General features: G+C 40.7%; 1 protein-coding gene across 1 annotated transcript; it reads right to left on the minus strand.

The window, feature by feature from the left end:
- Positions 1-2,153: 2,153 nt before the first annotated feature.
- nrsn1l (neurensin 1-like) lies at positions 2,154-10,561 on the minus strand. The gene is made up of 3 exons (XM_017708632.2): positions 10,473-10,561; positions 8,269-8,475; positions 2,154-6,101 (listed from the first exon to the last, which is right to left on the minus strand). The coding sequence occupies exons 2-3, from the start codon at positions 8,464-8,466 to the stop codon at positions 5,676-5,678; spliced, it is 624 nt and encodes a 207-aa protein (XP_017564121.1). The 5' UTR covers positions 8,467-8,475; positions 10,473-10,561; the 3' UTR covers positions 2,154-5,675.
- Positions 10,562-11,258: the final 697 nt, after the last annotated feature.

The following is an 11,258-nucleotide window of genomic DNA, read 5'->3' on the forward strand; positions in this document are numbered from 1 at the left end:
ATCACTGAGAGAAAATGCTCAGCTAGTGTTAGAGACCCTACCTTATATCATGTTTCACTCAGGAATGGCTGCTTGTGTCAAGATACTCTTTCAGAAATATGTTAACACAAGAAATATTTCATTATTTACTGTAATATCAATATTTTAAGTTGGGGACAAAAGGAAAAAAAAACTGGAAAGGGAAAAAAGCTGATAATAAATGAATATTATTATTATTATTATTATTATTCATAAAGCATTAGGATTTATGGCACATCAAACAATGAAGAAGTGAAGCCAATCTCAGGAAAACATGAGGGTTAATTTGAAGCCATAAGCCCTGCAGTGAAAGCACAGCAGGTGTAGAAAGAGCCTCATCCAGGGTGAGTCATATTCAGCAGCTCAGTCAATGGAGCATGCCAGTCTCATCTCATTTCCCCTGCAGCGCTCTCTCTCCCACCGCAGTCTGTTCCACTGACGGAGCTACTGTGTCTGTGCTGCTGGAGTCGGCCTTCACACGCTCCGTCTCCCCGCTCTCCTGATGGGCCAGAGCTCAACAAAGCCCAGAAATTCTTTCCTTATGAAGATATCCGTCATGTGGAATACATGAAAAGTAGCATGTTCACTGGTCTGAGGATGAGAGACCATAAGCTCCCAAAAGCCAATGGATGTCATTTTGGCAGTGACAGTGTAGAGCATAGTGAGAGCCCTCTGATCACACTGTGTTCACACTGTGGCCGTTTCACCAGCATGTGTGGAGTGTCTGCAACAGTCTTAGGCTCTCTGAGAAGGTTTGATTTAGCTCTGTAGGATTATCTAGATATTAATCTTGCTGAAACTTATTGTACCTACTATAAATTCTTCATTAACTGCCGTGTAAGATGTAAGTTGTAGACTAATGACAGGGAGGACCTGAAATGTGGACCTTTGGGGTTTAAGAGAAAGTTATTTATATTGGCATCAAGCATTTTATTTCGATTGCAAATACTTTAACATTAACTAGCCATAAACTGCAGTTTGTGCCTGTTTTTGAGAAGGGTCCTCAGTAGAACAATGCATGATTACTATGAATGACTTTCCTCCAGTTTATACTGATTTTAGTGAAAGTGCCTCAGTCTTCCTCTTTCAGGCCTCATTGCTCGTTAACAGCTCCCAGCAGTCCCAGCAATTCACACATAGACAGAAAACACTTTTGTAGTTAAACTGATAATGCTATGGGTTATTTTTGTGTTTCAGAGTTATTTTTTTATATATAATTTTAGGTTAATATGAGTTCATTTCAATTCCTCTTGCACAATGGCCACAAGGGGGCCTGCAGAAAGAGGCTACTACAATAAAGAACAATACAAATTGACAGCTAATTGTTGCTGATTGATTTAGAAAGTTGAGTTTGATTCCTAGGTAGGGAATTTTTGATTACTATAGTTTAGTGTGTAATACACCTAAACGTGGTAGCTTGAGACTCGATTCCCACCCTGATCAACAAACCACACTGTACCAGTAAGAGTCCTTGGGCAAGACTCCTAATGCTCCATTCGCTTACTTCTGTAACATAGCTCAATTGTATACCGTTCTAGATAACAGTCTCTGCCAAACGTATGTGTTAATAATAAGCGTTCTCTTCTTTAACACTGGTGTTTATTTGGTGTTGCAGTCAAGCTTTCCTTAATTTGTTTACAGTTATGAGAACAGGTAAACCAATCACTGTGGCACGTTACGGGGTGTTATGGAATAGTGTCGAGAGCCTGGACATTTGGGTTTACAGTATATGTGAAGACCAGGAAGCAAAGTCAAGTGGATTTCTGTTTCTCTGTGTATTTCCACATTAACTTGTATGAGAGCACAGCAGTGAGCAGATCTGGACTGCAGCACTGCACGCTCCGTAATGCCTGGTAATGGATTGTTAACGCTGCCTGTACTGTGGGCTATGGATGGTAGATGAGAGAGGATGACTCACTGCCTGGTTGGGGGAGGAGAGAAGGTGGAATGAGTCATTGCTGCCTTCCCTCAATCTGTTTACAGCTCCTGAGATAGATGGCCCCCGCCGATAGATGGCCATCCAATAAGAGCGGAGACGCTTCCCCTGGTTTAAAGTCAGAACTGGCTACGCTGATATCACAGCAGAGATGAACGATAGATATCAGAGAAGGTGAACAGACCAGCATGCACCACCGTTTGAGTATGCTGAGAATTTATTGAGCGCATTTGGGAGAGTGGCCTTCAAATCCCAAGTCTTTCGTACAATCAGAAAAAAAAAGAAGTGCTGAAATATACAGCTAACCAAAAATCTTAAGAAAAAAGACAAAGAGATGAGGGGAAAGGAAAATACAAGTAAATACAATAAAATGAAATGATTTAAAGGGGGATTTCACATAAAACTAGGATTTAATATGTTATTTCTCATCTTGTGTAATGTTCTGAAATGCAGTATTGTAAAACTCAGCCTCATCGGTTTCACAAAATTCATAATTTTCTGTCCTTTTTCTGTCTGGTAGTCTACGAAATCCCAAATGCAACACTTAAAAAGATGGTTCTTCAAGGGTTCTTTAGCAGAGGTGGGAACAAGTCTCTAAGTTGCAAGTAACAAGTAAGCCTCAGGACTTCACACTCAAGTCCTGAGTCAAGTCCCAAGTCAAAGTAGTCGACAAAACTTTATATTTGAAGACAATTTTAGCTCAGCCAAGTTAAAACAGCAGACAGCAGTTAAAGTTAAAGCAGTTAAAGCAGTTAAGACAGCAGAAACAAAATGATCAATCTGAGTTGAACAAAGTTCACAGACAGCAAAATGACGGTGAATATATGAAGCTGAAGTTGATTTATTTCACCAGTTTCTTATTTGAATTTTCCGTTCCACTTTAAATGGAGCAGCAGTTATGTTTCGGCACCTTACCGCTGCACCGTTTAAGGTGGAACAGAAAATTCCTGTATGCGGCTGGCCAATAATTCCTGTATGCGGCTGGCCAAGTTTCAGCCTCATGGTGAATGTTGAGCTATTTTAGCTGCAGAAGCTGTTAAAAGAGAGATGCTGTGTTTCTTTTATTTTGCTACCATGAGGAAAATGGTCAGTTCACCTAGTAAGTTGCTCCAGTAAGATTGGAGTTTAAGTGCTGACTGAGGAATGCACTGATGCTGTTGATGCTTCGCTTGTTTCCAGCATATGGAGGCAAACTTGGGCTCTAACGCTTCTCTTGTCTTCCGAAAGAAAAATAAACTGAGCATAAGCACAGTGGCAGACTTCTAACAACATTGCTGTTTATTCAGTTTATGGCATGAAACAAATTCATTCATATGAAAAATAATCAACTGTCCCATCTGCAGTCAGATTCTGCATGTTTCCTCTACTTTGAGTCTCGAGTCTTTCCGAGTCATGACGCTCAAGTCCGAGTCAGAGTCTGTATCACTGGTGTTGAAGTCAAAGTCAAGTAGCAGGTTTTTCTCAATTTTCTCAAATCGAGTCTAAAGTCATCAAATTCATGACACGAGTTGGAATCCAAGTCATATGACGTGATTCCACACCTCTGTTCTTTACTTAAGAAAATGGTTCTATATAGAACCATTAACACTCAAAGAACCCTTTGCATGATTAAGGGTTCTTTGCATCGTAAAAAGGTTCTTCAGATTGAGGGGGAGTGTGCTGTAGATATTTCTTTATGGCATCTTTCGAAAAGGGTTCTATATAGCACCAAAAAGGGTTCTTCTCTTGTTATAAGCTTGTCATCGTAACAATAGCAGACCCTGTTTTGGTGCTGTATAGAACCCTTTTCAGCAAGGTGCTATTAGAACCATCTACAGCCCATTCTCCATCAATCTGAAGAACCCTTTCATGATGCAAAGAGCATATTAACCATGCAAATAGAACTATTTTGCTTACTAAAGAACCCTTGAAGAGCCATCTTTTTTAAGAGCATACCATACCGACCTTCAATCCACCCTTAAGTAGTACTTGTTTCTCAGTAGCACAGAAGTCCCTCTTACCTTCAAGAAACCTCTTCAGAAGGTGAGTTTAATCTTTAAACCAGAAAATTGTGCTCTCAAAACCACTGTGGCACCACTGTAAGAGGTAAGCAGTTACATTTACAACAGATTTCTAATGGTTACATTTTGACTGAAGTGCTCCTTTAGGTGAAGCGATTAAGGTACATTGCATTGAAGTGCCTATGCAGATCCACAGCATCATGTTCCTCTTCAAGACTGCCATAAATGAAGAAGTGAGCCACATCTCAAATTATAATAATAATTTTTGCCACTCAATAAGGTGGATTATATGATCAAGAGGTTGCCAGGTAACCAGAAAGGAGTGGGTGAGTAGTCCCTCTTCAGGCTGTTGTTTTTGACCATTGACTTGGCCATGTGAGTAACCATGTTACCAAGCAATTTCTGATTTTAGCTTGAACAAAAAACACAAAGAAATTATTGTAACAACAATAATGAACAACATGATTGACACAACTGATTAAAAAATATAAATCAATTAGAGACTAAATGAAACCATTTGCAACCGATTTTCTCCCTGGACATTTTTCATTTCTCAGAAAGGCCTGGATACACCAAGGCAGCATATATTGGAATCTCATGACAATTACATGGACAGCAGCTGCCAGTTCAGTGCAGTGAACAAACATGATTCACTGCAAAGACAAGCTGTAATATTTATGGCCTTGATTGTGACCTAATTTGATTTTAATCTTCTTGTTTGTGCAATTTGTTCCTAAATTCCCAACTCTTTGCACCTGGTCTCTTTATATGTGAGACACTGACCTCATTTATGCCTGGTCATTTCATGCAATGTATCTGCATGTTTTCCTGACAACCACTTACATTTGCGTTTGGCAATCAAATGCATTTCTGGTTTGTCAGATTGAAGTCAGATTGTTATATGATGTGCAATATGCAAATCAGTTCATAACATGACAGCCAATGGCCTTTTTTTTTTACCTGTCCTATTAAAAACATGGGTGCTACACAGGGTTGGTCATGTTCTTAAGCTTACTGGAAGGGAACAACTTTGCCAACCAGTGTTTACAAGAGGGTTTATTCATCACGGTCATGTGCTATGAAGTAATGAATGTGCGCTATAGGTCCAAAGGTTTGTAGACACTGACTCATCCCATGTTTCTTCTGAAATTCAGCTTCTCCTGGGAAGGCTTTACACTGGATGTTGGAACATTGCTGTGAAGATTTGATTGCAGAAAGCCACAAGAACATTAGTGAGGTCAGGTACTGATATTGGATGACCAGTTCTAGATCACCCCAACTCATCCCAAAGGAATTGGATGGAGCTCCATCACTCCAGAGGATGCAATTCCACTGCTTCGCAGTCCAGCGCTGGGGGGCTTTATACTTTTTAGTCAACAACTAAACATGTGTGTGAGATTTACCTAGGGATGTCTTCATCATCTGAACCTTGAATCCACATTCCAGTCCTGGATTTTGTAATCGCTGGTATGTGGCTAATTAATTACATCAGCACTTCAGAACTAAAAACTGAAAAGGTCTGGATTTATAGACCTCTTGGCCAGAATGTGTCACCTCCTGAAGTGATATGAGATTTATATCTTTTATAAATGTGTATTTATGTGGATAATCTCTGTTTTGTTATAATCCTGATAATTAATTTTTTTCTCTCTTTGGATCAAATCACAACAGGCCTACCTAGTGTATCCAGGTCTTTAGAGGGCTGAGTTTGAGTGGGTTATTTAAGGAGTAGGCTGGATGTTCTCCACCTTAGAGAGACTGACAGGTACAGCCCCATCTCCTGCTGCTGGGCTCGGAGCTTTAGTGACGAGGCTTGTGTTGCTCCTTCCATTTGTTCCAATCTGCCCTCCACTGCCCCCCTTTCTCTCTCTCCCAATGGTCTGTGGACTGTGCTCACCCTCTCTGCCCGCTGGTCTGGAGAAGGCAGACACCAGCAGCCCAGCGGCCATCAGCAGCCCTCCCAGGCTCAGCATGCCTGTGCCAGCCTGCACGCACATATGCAGCCCCTGGTTATACTGCACAGCCTGGCGGTCCACAAACAGCAGCTCCCCCTCTCCAAAGGCCTCAATGCGGGAGGGAACAGCAAAGCCCACGGTCAAGACCACCAAACCCACGGCTAAAACTACTGCTCCAAACGCAAGAGAAACCTGAGAGAGGGGAGGAGCCATTTCACATAGTAAGACAGACTGAAACAATGGAGTTCTCATTTTTATTACTTGACAAAAACATGTTTGTGTGGTGAGCAGATATTTGTTGCTGTTTGTAACTGACAAATGTGGGTGTTTTATATAAAAGTTTAAAAAAGTTATAGCACAAACACCTGCAGAATTATTGAGAGTGAGATGAAAAGTTTTACAACCCTTTTCTCTTTGTTTAACCATGATTTGGCTTCAGTGCTGTGTCCAAACCTTGCAGAGGTAAAAGTTTTACAACCCTCCCTGGTTTCCCCTACATAATTTCCACATGGCTAACATAATCACAATTTTTGCCAAAAGTACGTAAGCTAAAAGACAAAATGTGATAATATTCATCTGGAAATTGTGTATAATTAAGTTGGCTTGACAAAGCCGTCTTACTATTCTTTGTTTTATCGTTCTACCTTTTTTATTGTACCATTTTTCAAACATATTATTTTATGAAGGTTATTTTTCCCATAAAAAAATGAAAGTGATTTTCGATGAAATGAAAATGTCAGAATGTTGAGAAAGTTCACATCTGATTTCCTCAAATGATGTTACAAAGGACATTTCTCACATCTCACACCTATAATCAAAGCCATAACATAAATAATAGCACACACACACACACACACACACACACACACACACACACACACGTGTATATATATATGTGTGGTTGGTGTGTGTAGTGGGTAACACCTCTGCCTTCTACACTGTAGAGTGGGGTTCAATCCCCCACCTGGGTAAATACCCTACACTATACCAATTAGAGTCCTTGGGCAAGACTCCTAACACCACATTCGCCTACTTGTGTAAAAATGATCAAATTGTAAGTCGCTCTGGATAAGAGCGTCTGCCAAATGCCATAAATGTAAAATGTAATATACACACACACACACACACACATACATTAACTGAGCTGCAATTAAAACCACTGTAAAATCCATGATATACACACATCTATGACTGCCTCACACCTGAATTGCACATTACTGTGCCACGGCTGTTAATGTAACAGTTTTTGACTCATGCTGCTCACATAGACCACCGAGTAAATTAATGAAGTAAGAACCCTTTTATGTTTAAACTGAGGGGCTGGGAACTTATGTTCTTAACTAGAAATAGGCTGCTCAGCTAGCTAACAGGCTAAAAGAGCCAACAGCCTAAACAATCCCACCATTAATATCACAGGCTTTAAAGTACTTATGAGATGGTTGATTGCAAAATGGCACTATAAAAGTCTAAAAATGTTACTTGAATGTCTTACATGCTTCAAATGGCTGTGTTTCAGTCAGAAGTCGCGTCAAACCCAGACTGAATCCCAAACGGCTCCGTACTCCCCAAATAGAGCTATTAAGGTTTAGAAATTCTAGCTTCTACAGCCAAATAGTGCAATATGGATGGACTATAATAGGCAAGTATGGATGTGTCTGAGTCATAAATGACTGTTTCTTTGCTGTATTTTGCACTGTATTTTGGCTGAAGGATCCAGTATTTTAGTAAGTTCCTACGTAGTGGACTATGTAGGGCACAGAGAGACATTTGAGATTCAGCCCCACCATGAGAAGAGGGGCACCACTGGATTGGCACTAAATAAGACTCGTGGTGGTAATTTGGTGACCAAAAAGTACTTATATGTTTATGTAAATTATTATTAATAATAACAAATTATTTTCTGTTTTATCATTTTTATGCTGGTCGGCATTTTATCAAAGCTGTATGCCATTTGAGACCGTGTGTTACTGCGGTTTTATCACAAGGAATGGAATTTTAGGCACTCCACTTCCCGTCGTGCCTAAAAACACCCTCCCATGATAAAATCGCAGTAATGCACAGCCACTTGTGGCTTATTGCTTCAACATACAATAGCAACTACCTGAAATTACATAGCAAAAGCAAAGCTAGCAAAACCTTAACAACCATCTGGAATTTCATAGCGATGGGTTTGTCAAGCTAACTGAAGGTTTGTTCAACTTCCCGCTCCTACTTAACGTAATCCCTTATTCCACACAAACTGGTCCTAAATATTTCAGACATATAATAACATATGATACATTACATACCGCGTGTCTGGAAAACATGTACCCTTTTCTCTTTGTTTAACCATGATTTGTCTCCAGTACTGTGTCCATACCTTGCAAAGGCCTGAGCTCCACCACTGTGGTGATGTAGCCTGACTCTGAGCATCCTCCTGATCCCACATGGAAGCCGTGCACTCCTCATAGAAATGGTGCAGGTAGGAGCGAACTCCGAAACCATGGCAACCAGAGCCTGCCATGCTTTTAAAGCGCGCTGAGCGCTCTGACCCACAGACCTCTGAGCAAGAGGCCATCTCTTAGACCTACAGGGAACACATCACAGCATACACCTTTTTTAATAGGTGCCCTATTATTAAGCAGATTTACTTATTCATAATAGTGACTAGTGTATATAAAGGTGGAAAATGAATAAATAAAAAGGAGGATTACTTTTAGTTCTCTAAGGAACATCTTAAGAATGAAATTGGTTGTGAGTGTGACGAACCTTTGTAAAGTTGAAAAATCTACACATAAAGTAAAGGTTCATGGATGAAGTCTTAATCTGGTGCAGAATATTTGCATTATGTCTTCGGAATCATAAACCGTGGCTCTTTGAGGGACCTAAAGTGGTTCCTCTATAATCCTTGTGGCACCTTTTGTGTATTCGAACGTCAGAGCGAAATGGATGTGCCTGTTGCGGCTGTTACTGTTTCAGAGGTGACTGGCCGCCCACAGATGAGTCACTCTCTCACACAGAGACCATAAACATCCTCAGCTCTCTCTCTCCCTCTCTCTCTCTGTGTGTGTGTGTGTGTGTGTGTGTGTGTGTGTATGTGTGTGTGTGAGACCATCTACAGCAATGCTTCTCCCTGCTCTTCAGTCTCTGTTTTCCTAACAAAGCTGATTCCACTGATGAAGCTGATTAGTTGAATCAGGTGTTTTGGAGCAAGAACACATTCAACCATGGACTTCATTGTTCTGCAGTATTGACTGCTGCATTCTATGCATCTCAAACCTTGAAGACCACCTCTGCAATGCTGATTACCTTTAAGTACCATGATAAAGAAGGCTTGAGCATACACTCTTAAAAACAAAGATATCCAATGGGTTCTCCATAGAACAACAACTATTGGCTCCCTAAAGAACCTTTCAATCGAACCCTTTCTGTGAATGAAATATGTGGGGAAACTTTTTCCATTGGCTCTCCATTTTTAAAAGCCTGACATCATAACAACACCTTAAAAACCACCTGGGATAACATAGCAACACCTTAGCAACCACCTGGGATTTCATAGTATAAGCTTTGGGAAGCCAACTTAAAGTTTGTTCACAAACGTCTGTGTGCTACAGAGAGCCACATTGCTATTGTTGGAACAAAACCCCACATCTCCAAAATGAGAACTTTAAAGCAGAAGGGAGAAACATACTTTACCTTTAATGTAAGGCAATGGAACCAAACCTTTTTTCAAGAAATTTTGGGCTGTTTCTTTTGGTCCGTTCATCATGAAATTTAGACACAGCGTAAAAGGCAACAGGCATTTTAAAATTATCTTAAAAACTGAAAAACAGACACAAGGTTTTGTTTCAACAGCATAAACAAAGCATTCTCCATCAATCTGAAGAACCATTTCACAGAGCAAAGAAATGGTTCAATATAGGATACCTAGCTCTAAATAAAACCTCTGAAGAACCCTTGAAGAACTTTTTTTAAAAGTATGTACTTGAAGATTTTGCCAAGAGCCACAAGTCCAAGTCAAGACCCACTTGGGAAACTTTTTTTTTTATCAGAGTGTAGATGGTCTGGTCGTATGTTGGTCTACCAAGCTCTGATTGCGCGTCATTCAACGTCTATAGAAGTCATTGCTCGGAGAAAAAGCGCAATCGCCTAATCTGTTTACCTGCAGCTGCGCCGTTTGGAACGATGGAACGCCATGGAACGAGCGCCAACTGCGTGCGGTCGCTGTCCAATGTCCTGAAAATCGACTGCCTGATCGCCCCCAGTAAACACGAGCGCGTGAGCATCACACCACTCTCACTAAGCCGTCAAAAACCGGTGATATCACAACTCACACATACTAAGGCTTCATGTAGCTTAGCACACGTTCGGGCCAATAAACCAACGTCCTCGTCAACCTTACCCTAAATGTTATCACACAGGATCTACTACTACCATCAGTCATGCTTGCCCAGCGCATCCTTTCCCTTCCCTGTCCTCCGCCGTCCTGTCCTGCTCATCACTCCATCTGCCCGCTCATGTCCATCTAAGGCTGTTTAATCAACAGGCTGTGCGGAGTTAACGAGGGAAAAAGCAAAGGGATACCCGGTTTGCAGAGAGGGATCCTCGCCACTTCTTCACTCGCGTCCCATCGCTCCTCAGCGCACCCAGCCCCGCGCATGCGCAGTGCTGCTGTTATTTATTTATATACTTGTTTATTGTTGTTGTTGAAGTTTAATTGCTTGCCGATGACGGATGGCGATGGTGGCGATGACGGCGATGATGACAGCCGGTCAAGACTGTCCATCATTGCGTTTGTCATTCATCACAGCCCTCAAAGCGTCGAAATGAAAACAACTAGAAGGCAGAAATATCAATAAAGTCTAAATAACTGACTTTAAACTGCAAATAAATAACTAAAGGAGCATTTACAGGGTTTGAATCCCTTGCTGTATTTGTGATATTTTATATAAGAGCTCATATGGATTTAACCCTTTAAAATACCAGGCTTATTTCATACCAAGGCTTATTATTCAGCAACCACAGGGCATTCAGTTCAAACTGGCTGAGTTTTACTTAGAAGTATATAATAAAACCTTGGGCCTGCCAGGGGCCCTTGAACATTTAAGGGGTTAAATATCATCAACTCTTCCCTAAAAAGTATTTTTTAAGAAGTTTAATTCATTTCTTTCAAGGTTTTGTTCCAAACATGTTATATGTGATGTTCAATAATATAGCATTTTCATTATATTTGTTGTTGGGGGTGGGCTTCACATCAGTGCTGTATTATGATTCATAATTGCAGAAACAAAAATATGTTTTCATTATACATCCAAAAATGTTCTAAATGGACAGGCTTCATTCTGGGAATGCTGTGAACTAGAGGTTTTT

The sequence above is a fragment of the Pygocentrus nattereri genome, chromosome 27 (genome assembly GCF_015220715.1).
Source record: "Pygocentrus nattereri isolate fPygNat1 chromosome 27, fPygNat1.pri, whole genome shotgun sequence".
In the NCBI taxonomy this organism is placed as follows: Eukaryota; Metazoa; Chordata; class Actinopteri; order Characiformes; family Serrasalmidae; genus Pygocentrus; species Pygocentrus nattereri.

Bases quoted from the DNA above. Each gene is read 5' to 3' on its own strand.
- nrsn1l (XM_017708632.2), bottom strand. From the start codon at position 8,466: ATGGCCTCTTGCTCAGAGGTCTGTGGGTCAGAGCGCTCAGCGCGCTTT. The intron at 6,102-8,268 runs GTATGGACACAG...CCCCTCTCTCAG, and splicing joins GGAGCTCAGGCCTTTGCAAG to GTTTCTCTTGCGTTTGGAGC.